Here is a 22,836-nt window from a genome sequence, read left to right as displayed (position 1 = left end):
AATTAGTTACTACCACAATTAAGTGAAGTCAGATGCAGGGTTGTTCTAGAAGTCAGGCAAATGTAAATGAAAATTTGTCAGATGTCACACATAATAGCAATTTAAAATAGCTCAAGATATTTCTGAAACCTAATGCAGAGATTCCAAATTGTCCATCATGTAACAGGGAAAAAGGCACTAGCGTGGCTATTCACAACAAAAGGTATTTATAAAAATATGTGTGAATGTACATAGCTTATCACAAGTGTTGATTTCAACACCCAGACAAAAGAGGTACCTATTTTTAGAACAACAATTATAAATTCAATGAAGACGCATACACACAATATAATATGAACAGTATTCAAAATGCAAAAACAGACTAATAAGAACAAAAATACAACCAAGAAATACTGTACTTGGCTGCTGTCTTGTTATTCAATAGAATATTTCAAATTGTAATGGCTCATTGTAACACTGTTAGTGTATGTAACCATAAACTTGTTTTTGTAACAGAAAACTGATTCTTTTTTATCTTTAATGTTTTCATCAATGTATGCATTTATGTTTTCCTGTGGGAGAGATACAATTAGTACAAACTGGTATATCACTGTACATGCCAAATAAAGCTCTGACAGTGTCTGAAAAGTGATTGTTAATGGAAAGCAAATGGCAGTGGCCATGTGTGTGTAATGCATATATGAATGTGTGCCTGTGTTTTTCTACATTTGAGAAAGGGCTTTGTCCAGTAGCATTTAATTTACTTTTAAATGCACTTTATATATGTGTGTCTTTAACCTAGAATGTGAATTGATAAAAATCTGGTATTGAAGTTGCAAAACACTGTGTGTTACAATCACTTCTTTCTGTTCATTTATTTTTATTTATTCGTATCAGCAAAACAGTTATGACACACTGCACTGGAATCATGTCTATATTCTACAAAAATGTACAGACTCAGTTACTACATCTACAGCTCTGCCCTGCAAGCCACTTTACAGTGTATGATGGAGGCTACTTTTGGTACCAAATCATGAACTGAATTTAAATGACTGTGCCAACAGATTGTACTTTGTTTCCTATGTGCCTGTATGTTACAAGGAACTCGTTCATCTTGTATTAATCCAGGGTTATTGTCTTGCAGTAATGTTGATTTTATGATGTGTAATAGTGTTAAGAACATTAAAGATATTCAGTTCTTGTTAAATATTCTATATAGATGCAGTGGTATCTTTTGCAGATCGTTCAGCTATACCTGATGTTTCAACCCTGGGTATAGCATTGACAGCTGCCCAAGCTGAGGGTATTGATTTGTGGAATGGTTCACCTAGTGCTCTGAATTTCCACACTAATCATTGTTTTGAACCATGTATAAGTAATGAAGGTTTGTACTTGTTGTTTTTCCATAAACGATGGCCACTTGCAGTATTTTTAGTTTCTAATGAATTCTTCATAACAGTATGTGTATGCTCAGATGTGGTGACGGGTTAAAGGTGCCTCAATATATATTGAGGGACAGTGGGTGTTAAATCCCTATTCAGCCATCTTGATTAAAGTTTTTCGGTGTTTTTCCTAAATCAGTTCACATAAATGTCAGTATGGTTCCTTGCACAGAATATCAGATGATTCTTTTCCCAGTCCTATCTAACTTAGCTAGTGCTCTGTCTTAATGCCCTCGATAACTGGAGAAAAGGACTGTGTTCTCGTTTTATGTGGAGAGACATAGCTAGAAATATTTTTAATTTATATGTGTAGCAACAGAAGATCAGATAATTACAACAATTCATAGAGAACAACGTAAAGGAATATAAGCTGGCTTTTGTCCAGATCGATTGACAATAGATCACATTTTCATCCTAAGGCAATTGTTTGAAATGTTAAGGGAGTTCAGCACTTCAGATACTTGGGACTTGGTTTACCAACAACAAAAGCATTGAAATGGACATTAAGGAAAAATAGCAGTGGAAATGAAATGCATGTATTCCCTCAGGGAGACACTCAGCTCGGAATCAATATCAGCAAAGACTAAGATGAGAATATATAACACAGTGATATGCCCAGCGGTCTTTTACAGTTCAGAAACATGGAGTCTGACTGAAAGAGAAAACGAAGAACTATTAATATTTGAAAGAAGAGTAATGAAGAAGATATGGGGGACAGATCTCAGATAAAGGAGAATGAAGAAGGGGGAAATCTACCTCTTGATGCAACAACTGACAATAATACCAAAGCTGAAGAGCAAAAGAACCTAGAGAGGCCATGTTGCCAATATGACAGAAGAAAGACAGTTGAAGAAAACATTTGAGGTGAAACCAAACACCATATGCCCCACAGGACCTAAAGGCAGTGCTGGATGGATGACCTGATGAAGGACCTGGCAGCCCTGGGGATTGAAAACAGCTGGAGTAACTGAGCACAAAAGAGAAAGGGGGAAGCTATGTGTGGAAGCAACACATGGTCTGCAGAGCTTGTGGCTGCTGGATGTGTATTTATAGCAAGAATATGAAAGCTTCTGGATTTTAAATGCTTTCAGTTCCACTGATGCATTCAGGTGCACACGCTTGTGAAATACAACATTGATGCAATTACAGTTGCACCATTGCAAGTAGTGACAAAGAGTTTATAAGAAGTATACTCATTACCAGCCATCATAAAAATTCATAACTAGAAAGAATTGTACGAAACATAGTGAAGTGTAAGATGTCGTGTGACTAGGGCCTCCTGTTGGGTAGACCATTCGCCGGGTGCAAGTCTTTAGATTTGACGCGACTTCGGTGAGTTGTGCGTCGATGGGGATGAAATTATGATGATTAGGACAACACAACACCCAGTCCCTGAGCGGAGAAAACCTCCGACCCAGCCGGGAGTTGAACCCGGGCCCTTAGGATTGACATTGTGTTGCACTGACCACTCAGCTACCGGGGGCGGACAAGTGTAAGATGATTGGAATTTATGGAATTTATCATGAATGCCTCAGCAGTTAATTACTGGGATATTAAACACTTCATCTGTGGGGGCCATTTCTTCTGGGTCTCCTACAGCTACCATTTTGTGTATTGGATGAAATGTCACTGAAGCTTAAACAAGGCTACCAACCTCTGATGTGATGTGTAGTGCACCCCTGACATATTTAGATGGTTCCTACAGTTCTCACCCCTATGATTTAAGTCCAGAAAGGTTCATTAAGAGACTTAAATAGTCCTTGATGGAGCCATTTTGTAACAGCAATGTAATTAATTGAGCAAGAGGCAACCAAACTAAACAAGAGTGTGTCATAGCCTGATATCAGCAGAAAGTTCATGAGGAATGAGCATTACTCATTTGTGACTGAATATGGCAACTATATTGAAAAATGAAGAAGATCTGTGAGATTTAAAGTTGTTACTACATTTCATATAACTGCTTGAATTTTATGTACACAGTTTTAATGCACAGCATTTTTATAATATCACTAAATTACAACTTGCAGTGAGTTTCTTGTGTTTTTAATTAAATTGCCCTTTGGTTACAGATATTTGCTTGTGACGTTCGAATGTGACCCAAAATATTGGAGGAAGTTTTTGTTTTGAAGATAGTATGGTAGTTATGTATTAAAAAGTTAAAACTGTCATCATCCTCATAGGCTGGTTTTAATACCATGGTACATTGGTACAGTCTTATTGGAGGAGGTATGTTATTGCTTTTTCTGGCGTTTTGAGTGGATTTACTTAGCCACTTCCAGCATGTCCTAGAATTTATCGTGAACTATGAACCACGGTGCAACTCGTTTTCACAGTAACAACCATTTCCATGGGTGAAATGTGTGATAATTGACGCATAAAAAAAGAGATCTGACCAGGTATCGAACCTGAGAACTTTGATCTGTAGTCCAGCATGTTATTGCTGCGCTGTCGAGCCACCAAAAACTTTCTTTTCCATACACATATATTTTAACTAATGCATTTGCCTCATTTGTTATCTCCTCTTTTCATTTATAATCCATTACCTTTCATGGCTGACCTACAAGAATGGGCCAGCATAGATGGATTGCAGTTGCCTTGGTAAAGTTTCTCAAGGGTTGAAACCTGCTGCACAAAACATTTTCCATGTTCACAATTTCACCAAGATTTTCCCAGATGTCAAAAGAAGTCAAAATGAGAATGGCGAAAATGCATTTTAGGACCATTTTACTTTCTGTTCTTTGATAAGCTCATGGTATGTTTTCCATTAATTGTTCAGAATATTACCTTGTAAATTTTCTGGCACTGGTTCTAATGAAGCCCAAGCTCCTTTTTTCCTCTTTCACAATAGTTTAAAACTATATGACTCTCATCAGGCTTCTTGTATCAGAAACTAGATTTTCATCTCAGAGAATCTAGGAAACTTATGAAAAGATACATCAATCCTTGCATATTATTACAGAATGCCTTCACAGACTCTTTCATTAGCCATAATTTAATGTGTAGTGATAGCGGATGTACATAAGTTGCCCCTTCTAACTATTCAAATGAAATATTTTTCATATCTTGCTCTGAGCACTCTCCCAGAAGCCATTCATTCTTTTCAAAATGCTGCAGGCTGACTGTCCCACTCACGAACAAAATAATAAACTTATTGGAAAGAAAGTATCATAATAGCAACTTTCAAATTGCTACATCTGCACCATTTATGCAAGTTAGTCTATAGTTTATGCAACAAAGGAGGTATAGTATATTTTGATAGGTCATCATCGTATGTGTAGCTTATTTGACTGGAATAACTGGATATGTTGATATAATCATAAAGAGGGCGCCACTGCTGATGGTGTGTGCTGAATGTTCATTGGACACAAAGTCATTGTCTTGTGGGTTGTGCAGTGCCTTCATCGTGCTTCCCTAAGTCAGCATCATGTGAGGGGGTAGTGTGAATGGGCAGACTGCAGATGGTGTACTAGGATACTTGACGGTCTAGTTTCACTTTTTATTTATTCTGTATAGGAGCAGAAAGCTGCAGAATGGTCATCCACATAGTTACTTTGTTTCCTCTACTCAACAGGGATTTCAAAATACACTAAGCTTGCTTTTCCGTTCTATTACTTGCGTAATTATTGACATGAAATAATAAGTGATGTAAACAATTTGTCCTGATCTTCTAATTTGCTCATAGAATAAAGATGTGAAATAACATGCTAGCACCACAATAGTTACCTACAAACTGTGGTAATAATATTTACGACTTAAATAAGACTGCACCAGTGCTGCCCAGTGGTCTTTCACAGTTGCTGTTCTTGTGCCTGATTACTGTCAAAAAGGGTGACTTTGGACAATTTTTGTGTTTCTTAAAATGTAGGTCTGTGTCTACAGATTACGTTTTTCATATTTTTGTAAAATTTACCTTTTTTTATTTGTTTCCCAATGTAACGGAACATATTAAAGGCTTTACTTTACTGAAGTATGTGATTCCCTCCAAATTCAACCAGTTTAACGAGTATTTGTGATTATAGTAAAGTTACTGTGTATGTTAACAATGATTGCATAACATGTCTCCATAAACAGTCAACCCATTAAATTATACTGAATAACTGACCCACACAAAAGTTAATATCACTTGATCACTGATACAGCAAATGTCATCATGTAAAAACACTAAGTTCATCTTAAATAATTAATATGAAGTACGAAAAATAGTGGCCAACTTAGGTATTTTGGATCTCCTTAAATAAAAATCACCCAGTGAAACCTGTTTGTTCACTAGGAGCATTTTCATTCAGTATTTACGTAATCAATCCTATTTTAGATGAAAACCAATGTAATTCTTAATAGTTTGTGTTATTTACTTATTTATGCAAATTAGAGAAGTCAATTGACAAACTTCTATAAAATGGCCTTTTTGTAACAAAGAATTATTCTGTCAAGTCAACAAATCTGTCTGTCATTTTAAAAACATGTTAAATTATGTCACTCGAAGCAAATTAATAACTTTTCTGCACAAATTATGATGACAGATGTACATATGACTTATAAACTATATCTCTTCTTAGAAGTTCTTTGACAATGTTATAAATACAAGCAGCAAGAAGGTTCGGGGCGCAGTCGGAATGTCACTTTGGTAAAGTGTGTTTGTGTGTTATTGTTTGAGGTGGATAAACAATGCAAAGAACATGTAAAGGAAGTACTACTTTGTGTTGTGTCATGGTCTTTGGTGGACAGTGGAATTAAGATGGCCACCAGAGTAATAAATATTCGAAGTTTACATATTTGTTGGTTTCGCTCGTTCTTTACCATCAAAAGCACATAAAAAACATGGGACCTCATGTTTTTAACCCTAGGCAACCAGATTTAGAGCCAGCATCAGCATCGAGACACAGCAGCGATCCAGCAAGTAGCAGCGATTACCACAACACAATGCATTTTAATGGTGCCAACCTAACATGAAGTGCTAACAAGCTCCGTAAATGGGAGTGAAATAGTGCGATTATAGCAATTAGCAATATCTACAACTAGGCGACCATTACACCAAGTCTCGGCACAGGGTGGGAGCACCTATTTATTTTATCCAGAATGCTATATTCACCCTATCAGATGGATGACTTGGGACAGTGAAAGTGTTTCTTTTTAAATTGTAAATATTTGATACAAATTTTACTGTTCTTTAAGGTGGAATATGCAAAATAATATTACATTAAATTAAAAACGAATATTGAAAATTTAAAAAAGAGGCAAAGAAAATATTGGTACACTATTTATCTTAAAATATTTTCCACTTTCTCTCTCTCTCTCTCTCTCTCTCTCTCTCTCTCTCTCTCTCTCTCTCTCTCTCACACACACACACACACACACACACACACACACACACACACACACACACACACACAACACATACTTTTCTTTCATTTTTCTTCTTTTTTTCCCTACATTTAAGTAATCAGATTATCAGATCTTGTTAGTATTAACTCTCTTTACACTCTGCTTTCATACAGGAGCTAGTAATGACCAATTGATCAAAGAGAGTATTAAGTTTGCACATAACTTGTGTCACAGAGACTCCTTAAATATCTTCCTCATTTGGAAAGACATAGATGATTGATGGCTTTTGAGACTTCCTCATAAACGAAGTTTTCACTTTGGTATCTCTTATGGTTAATATTTTCATTATGATTGCTTTCAGAACAACCTAGGATTTTCACTCAGAGTAATTATGCCAATGAACTCTTCTTTATTTAACTCAGCCACTGAGTTGTCATTACTGGTTTTTCTAATTGCTCAATGTAATTGCCATCAGTTGTAAAATGATTGCATGTGTGAGTCATTGTTCTGATGTTTTTCACTTTCTGAACTCAAATTTTCCACAGCATCTTGGATAGGAGTAATGTTAGTGTCACTACTGTTACAAGAGTGTGGATTGTGAGGCTCATCTAAATCAATGTTTACAATGTTTTACCTCACATTACGAAGTAGCTGTGTCTCCTAGCTGTACATATCGCACATAAATAAGTCAAATGAATTTTCTATTGTTTCTCTCTTTCTTCAAATTTCATCTTCTTTTTAACTATTTGTTTTGGAAATGAGTTTCAATGCCTCTTCTGGATGAAACAGAAAAAAATTCAGGTTTCTTGAAGCCTGCTTTTGTGTCTTGTTTGGACAGTGGAATTAATAGTTAAGCATTTCCTTGAGTTGGTCAAGAAACATGTCTTTCATAATATTCTTCAGTTTCTGTTCATGTAAAACTTTTCACTACTCAACCATCAATAGGCAGAATTAAGCACTATCAATGGGCTGCACAGATGTGTTGAATTAGTGGCAGTAATATAAATTTAATGTTATGCTCTTTGGATTTCTGCAAAACATTTACGGAGATGTGACATAACAAATAGCCCCTATTAGAGCTTTCTGTGTCTTCTTGGACAGCTTTTTAAAATATGGAAGCCTAATTCATTCAAATCAGTTAAAGAATATAAAGTCATTAAACCAGGACAATTTTGAGCATCCATAAAGTGTTCCTTTAGGGTCCCCTTGCCTCCAAGAACCATACACATGTGACGCCCCATGAACTATGTAAATTGGAAGTAGCTTGTCAATAGCTGTGCCACAGAACATTATACTAATACTGCTCTTTTGACTGTCAATTATACAATATTTAGCCTATGTTTTGATCTTTTAACACCAGGTTCATCAGTTTACATTGGTTTAATTGTAACTGATTATGCTCCAGTAGGAACTGTTGACATTCAGGAAAATAACCTTACATCATTCCTTAGTCAGTTCAAGCATACAATCTTTCAAAATTCATACACTATCACTCAGACAGAATTTGCATGTGTCTTTTTAGGAATAATATGACCCAGCCCCATTGTGGAAGAGTTCTCAATTATTCTAACACCTGTCAAAGTCAAGGGAAAACCCCAATCACTTGCAGTTAGTGAATTTATTACTGTAACATCTTCCTAATTAGAATGAGAGAAGTTTTGCCTCCAGCTTTCTTGGGTAGAGAATGATCTGTATAGAACTTTTATTTTAAACTAGTACTTTCAATTAAAAAATACATATCCTTTAATTTGAGGACATCAGCACACCATCATGTAAGCAATGCTCAAGCTGTGAAAGTGCAAAACATAATTATGCCATCCACTGTTGCCAACATAATAAAGGACAAAACATTACCAAAATGTTGTAAGTCATCCCGCTGTCCCTAGTCAACCCATTTGACAGAAGTGTATTCATTTAATGGGGCATTTTGGCCAGTGAATTCCTATGCAGTCTGACTGTATTGTTACCATAAGTTAAACACTTTTCAGATGAATCCCAAGTCTCAATCAGGCACTGGTTATAGCCTCCACTCACACTCCATCTCGAAAGTGTTAAATAATAATTAACAGTAATTATTCATGAAGAGAGTTAGTTAAGATCTTATAGTGATTGCATTTTGTGACAAACCAGTATGACTTAGTCATCTGATTTGGTATTTTCTGTAGCATCCTTTCAACATTTTATCATTCTATTATTTACAGAACGGAACCACAAGTACAACAAATGGAAAATGGCAGTTCAGAGAAGCTTTGGATGGGCCACTACAAAGAAGTCCCTAGCTATGACAGGTTTGTTTCTGTAATATTTTGATGAATCTTGCAAATGTAACAATACACTATAGTCTTCTAAAAGAAGAAAAAGTAGCAACTATAGTAGCAAAGAGAGCAGACCAGATACTGCGTAGCATATTTAAAGGTAATTTTAGAAATTTTGTAATTGTAGATTATTTTACTTGGGAACTGAAGGTGATAATGAAGAAAGAACAATAATAAATTACTGGCTACAATGGTGTAAGAATATTTTGTTACATATTGAACAGGAATTGGGACTGGTAACAAAACATGAGGTGACTGAGTTGATAAAAGACTGAAGCCACATGGGCAGTGGAGATATATATCAGCCAAAGCATTTGTGTGTAAATACAGAAGATGTTGGTGAAAAATAAAATGGAATAAATGATGCCATTTTAAATGAATTACAAGGTAAATAAATAAATACAAACAAATATTGAAATAAAACAAATGCAGAGAGTTTAAGGAGAGGGAAGTATTGACTAAGTGTGAAGACTCAGATATGGAACAAAAATGAAAGCTATATAAATTAGAGAAAACAAGGGGAAAATTATAACAGTTTAAGCCCAGGAGGATAATAGTTAATCCAACGGTGCTGATGAATGAGCTGCAATTAACGCAGGGTAGAATTGCTTTTGTGGTACTAGACATGATTCATATGATAGGTACTTCACTAGATTTGTGTTGGAGAGAACATTTTGTGGCAGAATTCTGAGTCTTTGGTATGTGACTAATATGTTTTAACCATTACTTCCTACAGTAAAGTTCAAAGCCACCATGCCCATTTTCATGCTAGATAGCATTCACATGCACTGGACGGACATAATGATTTTTCATATAGATAACACTTCCTGTATGATATGTGAGATATGGCACACTGAAAAACTGATCAGAGACATCATTGCCAACTGACACTAAAAATGAGTTTTTCTGGACAGTAGACTGTGACTCTAGAAGTTTTTAGGTGTATTTAATCTTTGTCTGTTGACACTGTAGATATATGAAGGCAAGCCTAGATACTGAGTGAAACGATTAAGCTGTGCACAGTTTCTCTAAATATGAAGAAGTATTACAGAATTGTGATACCCAGTAACAAGAATGCCAAATTATTAAACATCATCCGCTGTTTGATACTTGAAGGTGATTGCAAACAGTGTGTACACATATATGTAAAGCTGGCGGTAAGTATGTATGTATGTAGGTATGTATGTACACTCCTGGAAATGGAAAAAAGAACACATTGACACCGGTGTGTCAGACCCACCATACTTGCTCCGGACACTGCGAGAGGGCTGTACAAGCAATGATCAAATGCACGGCACAGCGGACACACCAGGAACCGCGGTGTTGGCCGTCGAATGGCGCTAGCTGCACAGCATTTGTGCACCGCCGCCGTCAGTGTCAGCCAGTTTGCTGTGGCATACGGAGCTCCATCGCAGTCTTTAACACTGGTAGCATGCCGCGACAGCGTGGACGTGAACCGTATGTGCAGTTGACGGACTTTGAGCGAGGGCGTATAGTGGGCATGCGGGAGGCCGGGTGGACGGACCGCCGAATTGCTCAACACGTGGGGCGTGAGGTCTCCACAGTACATCGATGTTGTCGCCAGTGGTCGGCGGAAGGTGCACGTGCCCGTCGACCTGGGACCGGACCGCAGCGACGCACGGATGCACGCCAAGACCGTAGGATCCTACGCAGTGCCGTAGGGGACCGCACCGCCACTTCCCAGCAAATTAGGGACACTGTTGCTCCTGGGGTATCGGCGAGGACCATTCGCAACCGTCTCCATGAAGCTGGGCTACGGTCCCGCACACCGTTAGGCCGTCTTCCGCTCACGCCTCAACATCGTGCAGCCCGCCTCCAGTGATGTCGCGACAGGCGTGAATGGAGGGACGAATGGAGACGTGTTGTCTTCAGCGATGAGAGTCGCTTCTGCCTTGGTGCCAATGATGGTCGTATGCGTGTTTGGCGCCGTGCAGGTGAGTGCCACAATCAGGGCTGCATACGACCGAGGCACACAGGGCCAACACCCGGCATCATGGTGTGGGGAGCGATCTCCTACACTGGCCGTACACCACTGGCGATCGTCGAGGGGACACTGAATAGTGCACAGTACATCCAAACCGTCATCGAACCCATCGTTCTGCCATTCCTAGACCGGCAAGGGAACTTGCTGTTCCAACAGGACAATGCACGTCCGCATGTATCCCGTGCCACTCAACGTGCTCTAGAAGGTGTAAGTCAACTACCCTGGCCAGCAAGATCTCCGAATCTGTCCCCCATTGAGCATGTTTGGGACTGGATGAAGCGTCGTCTCACGCGGTCTGCACGTCCAGCACGAACGCTGGTCCAACTGAGGCGCCAGGTGGAAATGGCATGGCAAGCCGTTCCACAGGACTACATCCAGCATCTCTGCGATCGTCTCCATGGGAGAATAGCAGCCTGCATTGCTGCGAAAGGTGGATATACACAGTACTAGTGCCGACATTGTGCATGCTCTGTTGCCTGTGTCTATGTGCCTGTGGTTCTGTCAGTGTGATCATGTGATGTATCTGACCCCAGGAATGTGTCAATAAAGTTTCCCCTTCCTGGGACAATGAATTCACGGTGTTCTTATTTCAATTTCCAGGAGTGTATGTATGTATGTATGTATGTATGTATGTATGCATGCATGCATGCATGCATGCATGCATGCATGCATGGCTGGAATGTCTTCCCAGACTCCTGAATCAATTTTGACCAAATTTGGCAAACAAATCACAAACTTCATGTCATGAATATCAGTACTGTGGGGTTTATAACCTCCTAGCTACAATAGGAGCATAGATAACAAGCAAACACGTGCATTTCCATCACCTGCCACATAGGCTGCCCTGCACGACAAGTCCATTTGTTGGAGAAGTACAGGTCTGCCTTATCTATCTGCTTTGCTGGGCAGTCTACACATCATGGGCAGGAGATGGGTTTTCAGCCCCTGATTTGTAAGTTGCCTTGAATGATAGGTGTATTGTGTTGGAGTGGTATTGGCCTGCTCTATTGACATATTTTCAGGAGTTGCACATGTGGGTGCACATGGCTGGGAGAAGCTTGAGACAGATAGAGGAGGGTATAGACAGTGAGGGGGGGTGGGGGGTGGACAGGAGAGAATGGATAGGGGTGAGGAGCACAGGAGAAGATGGACAGAGAGAGAGGGGGGGGGGGGGGAAGGAGGAGATGAATGTAAAGAGGGGAGAGTTAGTGATAGACAGAGAGAGATTTGGGAGGAGGGTATGGTAAGAGACAGCCGAGGCAGATGTAGGGATGCAGACATAGTGGAGGGGCAGTTGAACAGCAAGACAGGAGTGGAGGAAATGTGTACAGACTTATTGAGGGTAGGGAGAAGGGTAGTAAGGGGTGAAGGACAGATTGAGAGAGTGGGATCAGGAGGGGATGGACACATAGGGACAGGGGCAGGCGAAGTTAAGACAGTGAGGAAGAGTGAAGGCAGGAGGAGAAGAACAGTTGCGAATAGTGGGGGCCATAGGAGATAGGTAGGCGGAGGAAGGGGAAAAAAGGGATGGACAGAGGGTTGGGCAGAGATGGGAATTGACAGAGAGGTGGGTTAAATGAGGATGGACAGAGGAATGGGAGAGGTGGGGATGGAAGGAGGCATTGGTGACAAGGAGATGGATGGAGAGGTGGGGAAAGAAGGAAATGGGAAGGGAGAGGGAGGAAATTGAGATGGACAGAGAGAGGGGGGGTCTTGGATGTGTTGGTGTAGTATCAGCATGCTTCATCGATCTGTTGTGCAGATGTGGATGGGCACAGTTGGAGGAAGGTTAAGATGGATAGAGGACAGAATGCATAGAGAAAAGGGGGGTGGGAGAGGACCGATAGAGAGAAAGTGGGACAAGAGGGGATGAACAGAGAAAGGGGAGGCAGGAGGAGATGGGCAGAAAGAGGTGGAGGGGCAGACAGATAAGGAGAGTGAGAGAGAGAGAGAGAGAGAGAGAGAGAGAGAGAGAGAGAGAGAGGGGGGGGGGGGGGAGAGAGGAAGAATGGACAGGAGGAGATGGATAGAGAGGGGGAGAAGGAAATGTACTGACAGAACAGAGGAGAAGATGGACAGAGAGAAGGAGAGCAGGATATGGAAAGAGGAAGGGGGAATAAGATACAGTCACAGAGATGTGATAGAGGAAATCTACAAAAAGAGGGGTAGGAGGAAATTGAGAGATAGAGTGAGTGGGGATGAGGAGATGGATGGATAGAGATAAGAGGATGAGGTGGACTGACAGATGAGAGGAGAAGCAGGTGGGCACAGAAAGTGTGGAGGAAGAGATCTGTGTACCTGCATTTCAGAACATTGTATAACATAATCAAAATAATAAGTTTACTATTATCATGTCCACTGTAATTAATGATCCACACTTTTAGAAGTATTTGGCAGTGACTATCTATTTTTTTCTTCTGCATATTTGCACTTTTTTCCAATCTGATGTCAAGCTGTGAACCTGTAAGCAGCAGGTGCTGTTACTGTATCAAAAAATATTATATTGAAATCTTGATACAGGTTGTATTTATTTAAAAATGCTTTACCTTCCTCACTTTATGTGTAATGAATATAATTTTACATATATATCTCTATTTTTTCTGTGGTCACATCAAAAACATTGAAGGTAAATTGTTCTGTGGTATAACAACCAGATATTTGACATGTTGTGACACTATTTATTCCTTATGATAAAGAGAACCACCCTGAGATTTATTTGCCAATCATGACAAGTAGGAATTAGGGTGGTAAAATTGGGATTGGGTGACCCTAATGCAAGAACTGGGGTCCTCACATAATCACTTCAGTGTTCATCACTTTTAATACATAACTTGTCTTAATTAAAGCCAAACAAGTTTTAAAAACAATTAGCAGTAAAACTGACTGAGTGAACTTTAGAAAAATTACTTTTAATCAGCTGCAACTAATTATGAGTCACCAGCCGTTAACTATGCACCAAAAGAACAGAATTTTAAGGACAATTCAAAACAGTTAGCAGAATTCACTGAGCAGTTTTTTTAACTAAATGACCTTTAAACAGCTGCCATTAATTACGAATCCACTGTCACTCATTAGACAGCAAAGGTTCAGGATTTTAAAAACAACTAACAGTTACTGAATAGTTAGCTACACTTAATCAAAATCCCCTGATCAGGTTTTAAGTAAATGGTTTTTTAGACAGCTGCTGTTAATTATGAACCCACTATCATTCAGTAGACAGCAAAACACAGAATTAAAAAAAAAAAAAAATAAAAAAAAAAAAAATTAACAGTCACTGAATAGGCAGATAGAGTTGGCCAAATTTACGGATCAGATTTTAAGCAAATGACTTCTAAACAGCTGCCATTAATAATGAACGTACAATCATACAATATACAGGGAAGATACAGAATTTTAAAAACAATTGACAGTCACTGAATAGTCAGCAACATTTAACCAAAGTCCACTTATCAGATTTTAGGCAAATGATTTTTAAATAGTTGCTATTAATTGTGTACCTACTGTCATTCATTAGACACCAAAATATAGAATTTTTAAAACAAAATGACAGGCACTGAATAATCTACTACAGTTGGCCAAAATTCACTGATCAGATTTCAAGCAAATAACTTTTAAACAGTTTCTATTAATTATGTGTAGTGGTTACATAAACCCCATTTGCAGAGTGTTGTGGTGGTGGGAGGTGTGGGGGGGGGGGGGGGGGCTTGAGATAGCGAGATGTAAGAACATACATGGAAGTTGAAGTTACTTAACTTGGATAGTATGTCGCCGTCCTTCCACTCCTTAAGCCTGCAGGAGACTGGACCACCTTCACTAGTGTCTAACCAGCCAAATAACCTCCAGGTCGCTGGTGTGTTTTCCAAAATATCATGTCCACTCATGGAAATTACTTTGCAGGCTCAGCACCTTCACAGAAGCTGACTTGTGCTCCTTTTTACCATCCAGAACTCCCAACCTCTTGTACCCCAGCTGACTTGCTCTGGACACCACACACTCACTGTCCAAAACACTCCTGCTTCATGCGTTTTGTCTGCACCAGTGGTGCCACCAGCTTACCTCCAAAGTAATCCAGACAAAGATTGTCAACGAGTGGTGAAATCGGTAGAAGGCCAAGGCCACATGGCTGAACCTCTGCCACTGAAACTTAAAGAACCCTGTTGTCATTTGGCACCAAGGACAGAAGGTAAAGATGGGGCTAGCTACCCTCCATAACCTGACTGTCAGAAAGTCTAGAGATCTCTCCATTTAATGCATTACAGACCAAGATATTAACTGTACTGAGGAATCATAAAATTAAACAGGGGCATATAAAACGGCGACCTAGTTTATTAGAAGGGATTGGTCTAGTGTTGGCTCCATTGTCAAACCTATGCACAAACACCCAGTCTCCCACCTTCCCTTTGAACTTGCACCTAACACAATTGTATTTACGCACCACACACCTATGTGCGAGCTCTATATGGGGTGAGTCACTAACTATTGCCACCTAGAATAACTCCAAAAGTATGACAGTGACTGAAAATTTTGTAGGACAAATGTTGCATGGGACAAAAAGGAATGTAACAGTAAGGTCTTTGAAGGTCAATGAAGGTCACAAAGGTGTCATGAATGTCGATTTACAGAAGGTATTTGAAGTGATGACCATTGGTATCAATGCAGTGTTGAAATCTTCTTATCCTGGATTGAGTGGTATTCCTTATAACATCGGCACTTATCAAAGCACATGCTCTGACAATTCTCTTTCATATATCATGCAAATAGTAAATATTCACTGACTACAGTGTATCCATCTAACATGCCATTGAGATGTAAACACCATTTGACAGTTTCTTAATACAACACTAATAGGAATGGTAAGACTAGTATCGTCGAATCAAGAGAATGTAAATGATGTATTCCTTCGAACAACAAGTCGATAAGCTTCTCATTTATGGAGAATGCCAATGAAATTCAGTGAGAGCTAGAGACTTGCACACTGAATGATATCCTCAACATACTCGCCCTACACGTCATACATTGAAATATGTGTATGATAGATTGAGAACAACTTGTGTTAGTTCACGTCAAATCGCAAGGGAATCTGGCATGAGCCAGAGTAGTGTTCATGTTCTGGATCACCATAGATATCATCCTTACCATATCAGTCTCCACAAAGAATTAACTGGTATGGATTGTATGCATCACATTGAATTTTGCCGATAGGCTCAACTTCAGATTCAGGGGTATGAGTCATGAAGTAAGGGATTGGGAGCAGGGATTGTGTAAGGATGGACGAGTATATTGTGTAGGTTTGATGGATGGCAGAATACCATGGTAGGAGTGGTGGGAAGGATAGTGGGCAGGACATTTCTCTTTTCAGGAAACGACGAGAGGTAATTGAAACCCAGGTGGATAATGTAATTCAGTTGCTCCAGTCCTGGATGGTCCTGAGTTACGAGGGGAATGCTCCTCTGTGGCCCGAATGTGGGACTTTGGGAGGTGGTGGGAGACTGGAAAGATAAGGCACGGGAGATTTGTACAAGGATGGGAGGATAATCACGGTCAGTGAAGGCTTCAGTGAGACCCTCGGCATATTTTGAGAGGGACTGCTTGTCACTGCAGATGCGATGACCATGGGTGGCTAGGCTGTATGGAAGGGACTTCTTGCTATGGAATGGCTGGCAGCTGCCGAATTGGAGGTATTGCTGGTGGTTGGCAGGTCTGATATGGGTGGAGGTACTGATGTAGCCATCTCTGAGGTGGAGGTCAACATTTAGGAAAATGGTATGTTGGGTTAAGTAGGACCAGGTGAAGCAAATGGGAGAGAAGTCGTTGAGGTTCTGGAGGAATGTGAATAAGGTGTGCTCACCTTCAATCCAGATAGCAAAGATGTCATCAATGAATCTGAACCAAGTGAGGGGTTTAGGATTCTGGGTTTTTAGGAAAGATTCCTCTAGATGACCCATGGATAGGTTAGCATGCTGATGCCCATAGCCATACTGTGGATTTGTTTGTAGTTAATGCCTTCAAAGGAGAAGTAATTGTGAGTGAGGATATAGTTGGTCATGAAGACTAGGAAGGAGGTTGTGGGTTTGGAATCCATTGGGCGACTGGATAGGTAGTGTTCAGTAGCAGTAAGGACATGGGCATTAGGAATGTTAGTGTACAGGGAGGTGGCATTAATAGTGATGAGAAGGGCACCGTGTGGTAAAGGGACAGGAACTGTGGAGAGTCAGTCAAGGAAATGGTTGGTGTCCTTTATACAGGAGGATAGGTTCCGGTTAATAGGTTCAAGGTGTTGGTCTATGAGAGCACATACTCTCTCAGTGGGAGCACAGTAACTGGCCACAATGGGGCATCCTGGGTGGTTGGGTTTATGGACTTTAGGAAGCATGTAGAAGGTGGGAGTGCAGGGAGTGGTAGGGGTAAGTAGAGAGATGGACTCTGGGGAGAGGTTCTAGGATGGGCCTAAGGATTTGAGTAGTGATTGGAGATCCTGCTGGATTACTGGAATGGGATCACTGTTGCATGGTTTGTAGGTGGAAGTATCTGACAGCTGATGGAGTCCTTCTGCCATGTAATCCTTGGGGTTCAAAACAACGGTGGTGAAGCCTTTGTCTGCAGGTAGGATTATAAGGTCAGGATCAGTTTTTAGATGGTGGACTGGGGTTCTTTCTGCAGATGTAAGGTTAGTTTGCATGTTGAGAGATTTGAGGAATGATGGTGAGGCAAGGTTCGAGATAAAGAAATTCTGGAAAGTTAACAGGGGGTGGTTTGGAGGCAGAAGGGGTGGATCACAGTTGGATAGAGGAGTGAACTGAGTTATGCGAGGTTCAGTATCGGTCTTTGGTTGAGTCTGATTGGTCGGGTTGGTGGCGAAAAATTGTTTCCACTGTAGGGACCGGGAGAAGGAGAGAACCTCTTTAACTAGTCGTGCATGGTTGAATTTGGGAGTGGGGCAAAAAGTGAGGCCTTTGGAAAGGACTGATATTTCTGTGGGACTAAAGCTTGTGGAGGAAAGGGTCGTAACTGTGTTGCGGGTCTGTTTCGCTTCTGGGTTCTGTGTGGTGGTGGTGGGAGGGAGTTTTGGAGGGTGAGGTAAGTGTGGTAGGTCTGCAAGACAGGGTTTGTCAGCTATGAGGTGGCATGGGGGAGATTTGGAGGTTGTTGTAGAAGTGGTGGACAGTAGTACTTTGAGGCCAGAATAGGAAGTGAGCAGGATGGAGAGCTTTTTGAGGTGGTGTTGTGCCAATCCTCCTTGCAGTCCCTTTTGTCCATTCGCAAACTTCTCCTTCTATGTAATTCCAAATTCCTGGAACCCGTAACACACATTGAAACTCTTGCCCTCCAGGAACTTGACCAACATGTACAACACCACCTCAAAAAGCTCTCCATCCTGCTCACTTCCTATTCCCACCTCGGATTACCACTATCCACCACTTCTACAAAAACCTCCAAACCTCCCCACGGTCCCCTCATAGCTGACAAACTCTGTCTTGCAGACCTACTACACATACCCCACCCTCCAAAACTCCCTCCCACCACCACACAGAACCCAGAACCTAAACAGACCTGCAACACAGTTATGAACCTTTCCCCCAGAAGCCTTAGTCCCACAGAAATATCAGCCTTTCCAAAGGCCTCACCTTTTGCCCCAATCCAAAATTCAAAGACCTTCTCTCCTTCTCCTGGTCCCTACAGTGGAAACACTTTCTTGCCACCAACCCGACCAATCAGACTCAACCAATATTGAACCTTGCGTAACTCAGTTCACTCCTCTATCCAACTGTGATCCACTCCCACTGCCTCCAAACCAACCCCTGATAACTGTCCAGAATTTCTTTACCTCAAACCTTGCCCCACCGTCATTCCTCAAATCTCTCAACATGCAAACTAACCTCACATCCACAGAAAGAACCACAGTCCACCATCTAATAACTGATCCTGACCTTATAATCCTACCTGCAGACAAAGTTTTCACCACTGTTGTTTTGAACCCCAAGGATTACATGGCAGATGGACTCCATCAGCTGTCAGATACTTCCACCTACAAACCATGCCACAGTGATCCCATTCCAGTAATCAAGCAGGATCACCAGTCACTTCTCAAATCTTTAAGCCCATCCCAGAACCTCTCCCCAGAGTCCACCTCTCTACTTAACCCTACCACACCCCTCACTCCCAGCTTCTACATGCTTCCTAAAGTCCATAAACCCAACCACCCAGAACGCCCCATTGTGGCCGGTTACTGTGCCCCTACTGAGAGAATATCTGCTCTTGTAGACCAACACCTTCAGTCTATTACCCAGAACCTATCCTCCTATATAAAAGATACCAATCATTTCTTTGACTGACTCTCCACAGTTCCTGTCCCTTTACCACACGGTGCCCTGCTCGTCACTATTAATGCCACCTCCCTGTACACTAACATTCCTAATGCCCATGTCCTTACTGCTATTGAACACTACCTATCCAGTCGCCCTATGGATTCCAAATCCACAACCTCCTTCCTAGTCTCCGTGACCCAACTATATCCTTGCACTGGTGCTGCTGCTCGCATTGTGGTTTCAGTTCTCTGAGACTGCAGACATGTGTGCAAGTTGTGTGAATGTGTGTGTGTATGTGTGTCTACTGCTAAGAAAGGCCTTAATGGCCGAAATCTATAATTGTGTGTATCTTTTTGTTGTGCCTATCGCGACTCAGCATCTCCGCTATATGGTGAGTAGCAACTTTCCTTCTCTGGATTGAGAATGAGTAAGATACTTAACTAAATCCAAGTGTAGTCCACAAACGAATCCTTATGAATGTGTCATGAAGGAATTAGGATAATTGTGTAAAAGATACTGTTGTACAAGTCACACTACTTGGGCACAACTAGTGCCGGAATTTCAAGTAATCCTTAATGAATTACCACATATGTCAACAGTATCATCTCCTGTAGAAGTTATGAATAAAATCTTCATAAGAGAACCCTTGTTAAAATTATTTACATTACCAATTTCACTGGCAATTGACTTGGAAAAGTTGCAAGAGAAGGTACAAGAGAACTTGATTACACAGGCACAAAATGGAGTCAGAACTTTTAATGATAAGGCTATTGTACCGAACTTTCAAATAGATGATTTGGTATTAGTACACGATTTTCATCATAGCTGAGATTTAAAGAAGAAAATGAGCAAATTTTTTCATCATTACAGTGGACCTTTTAAAGTTCAGAATATACCTCATCCAAAAGCAGTATATCTATTATCCACAGCAAGATAAAGGGTTATACAATATTGTGTGTGTGTGTGTGTGTGTGTGTGTGTGTGTGTGTGTGGGCGCGCGCGAGTGTATACCTGTTCTTTTTTTCCCCCTAAGGTAAGTCTTTCCGCTCCCGGGATTGGAATGACTCCTTACCCTCTCCCGTAAAACCCACCCCACATCCTTTTGTCTTTCCCTCTCCTTCCCTCTTTCCTGATGAAGCAACTGTGGGTTGCGAAAGCTTGTAATTTGTGTGTGTGTTTTTTGTTTCAATCAATATACCAACACTTTTGTTTAGTAAGTTACAGCATCTTTGTTTTTATATGTATATATATATGTTTCAGAGATTTATCGCCTCAGCAGAGTTCACGCCCTTTGTGAATTCAGTGGATTGATGACCACTGGCTGACTAAATTGAATTGTTCCCGTATTTCTATCTTAGTTTTCTCAGGGACAGTTTCTACTGTCTTTAACTCTTCTGTTATTTTCTATCCCTTGTACTGCCAGTTCTTGCAGAAATAGAACAAAAAAAAAAAAAAAAAAAAAAAAAAAAAAAAAAAAAAAAAAAAAAAAAAAAAAGATCCCAACACTTGTATGCGCAGCGTGTAATGTTTATTCAATAATAATGCTTTGGTATGTTTACAAAGATAGCCATGAACTTAGTTAATACACTTTACTATGAAATAACATTCAAAGGAAACTTTTGATGATGTACAATGTACATGTAGTACATGAAAAACCAAGTATAAGAACAATTCTGGCTCTATTATATTATGATAGTTGTAGCACTATGACACTTGTAGAGAACTGCTTTAAATCACAAGGTCTTCGCATAAGTCATGAATATAGCAAGCTAAATATTCTGGAGTGGAGAATAAGTAGTTATTGGTTCTGTATATCTTTCAAATGTAAAGAAAGAAGAATAGAATGATTGGGTTTGTATTTGAATTTTATTAGGGCAGTGATATCACTTCTATTGATTATTGACCAATGAGAGGAAATGATCACAGAAATTATATTGACCATTGATGATGTCTTACGTGAATATACTTGCCTTTTCCATTGCATTTCATGGAGGCTTGTTAGGATTAAGTTTTGGGCTGTCTGGAGTGGTAAAGCCATGGCAAGTCAGTTCTGTAGCGAATGTTGAACAACTTCTATGGCCAGTGCCACAGTGAAGCATCTTAGCAGGTTAGGTTTATGGGGTGGGGAGTGATAAGGGAATCCATCTATGGTGTACTGTCTTCTTTTATTCTTTGATCCTAACATAAATGTCTCTATTTTCTTTCCTTACTTCTCCATTAGGAGTACCAAATCTATCTTTCTGTTGTCTATATGTGAAGGTCCTATAGTAGGATCTCTTCTTTTTACAGTCTATATAAGAGAATTTACAACTTGATACAGTGGGATTGTATTGGTGGGTATTTCACATATAACGATGACACTAGGCTAACAGGATTTATTTTGGGTTAAGTTAAGTGACACATGTTAGTCACACCACTCATTGTAGGGTTGAAGTATCCAAGTAGAAGATGGTAGGCAACACAGACTGATGGCATCTTAAAACTCTTAGCCGAATATAAGAAGCAAATTCTTATGAGTTAACAAGAGAACAAGAAGATTTGATAACTAGCAATATTTTGTATTGTCTAAATCTGGTAATTATAAGAAAGTAAAGGAAAAGCAATATGTATCAGTAAGTAGAAGCAAGACACATATATATTATAAACAAGAGTAAGGGAAAAAAGGAGTTAGAAGTTAAGATATTTAGATAGAGGGCAATCAGGTAATGTCAGCAGAAAGCAATTATGGGAGAAACGTATGGTTTAGAGTGAGAAAAGGTAGTAAACGGGGGCTAGTAACTGTGTTTACTGATGAAGTTAAGATGGGGCATACCCAAGTACTGGATGAGGTGAAGGAGAGGAAAAGTGTAGGTGGATCACAGTATAAATGGCCTATACCTTGGTAGGGTGAATCCCTGGAATAGCCTGTACCATTCAATTTAGGTAAGAATGCTGTAAGGTTAGACAGACTTTTAGAAGGGATGGTCTGTACCTTGGTCAGGTGAATCCATTGAGGAAATTACCTGTACCCTCTTTATTATTATTAAAGGAAGTAATGGTATACTCACATCTATAATGGTGTAGAGGTTTGACACAGTGACTGTCCTTAGGAAGAGTGCAAGTGCAGTGAATACAGAAGTATGAAGCTGTGTAATGACCAATGGCATGGTACGTATCAAAGTGTTCTGCAACTTATTTCTGTAATCAAATAGACCGAGCTGATAGTAGAGACGAAAATGGTTGCAACAGGAATAAGAAGGTTGACACACACAGACACACACACACACACACACACACACACACACACACACACACACACACACACAGGACATCAATCAGCATGATTGCTTCATTGTAACTTTGTTTTTTACAAAGATATGAACAGCGGTATGACTTTTTAAATGGCATCCTCTATTTTTTATTTGGTAATTCATTTCCTCTCTTCAAAAATGTATCACAGCATACCATTCACTGAAACACACCGTTAT

At 40.1% G+C, this 22,836-nt stretch overlaps 1 protein-coding gene across 1 annotated transcript in view; it reads left to right on the top strand.

Moving 5' to 3' along the window:
* Positions 1 to 22,836, top strand: part of LOC124594231 (glycerol kinase-like) — a 165,996-nt gene that overhangs the window by 124,432 nt on the left and 18,728 nt on the right. Inside the window, exons 9-10 of the mRNA XM_047132597.1 lie at positions 1,220 to 1,363; positions 8,945 to 9,031. Coding sequence (XP_046988553.1) covers positions 1,220 to 1,363; positions 8,945 to 9,031 — 231 coding nt within the window. The remainder of the gene's footprint in view (positions 1 to 1,219; positions 1,364 to 8,944; positions 9,032 to 22,836) is intronic.

The sequence above is a fragment of the Schistocerca americana genome, chromosome 2 (genome assembly GCF_021461395.2).
Source record: "Schistocerca americana isolate TAMUIC-IGC-003095 chromosome 2, iqSchAmer2.1, whole genome shotgun sequence".
Taxonomy (NCBI): Eukaryota; Metazoa; Arthropoda; class Insecta; order Orthoptera; family Acrididae; genus Schistocerca; species Schistocerca americana.
The sequence above is the reverse complement of the archived record's forward strand: the minus strand, read 5'-3'. Positions and strand labels throughout refer to the sequence as shown.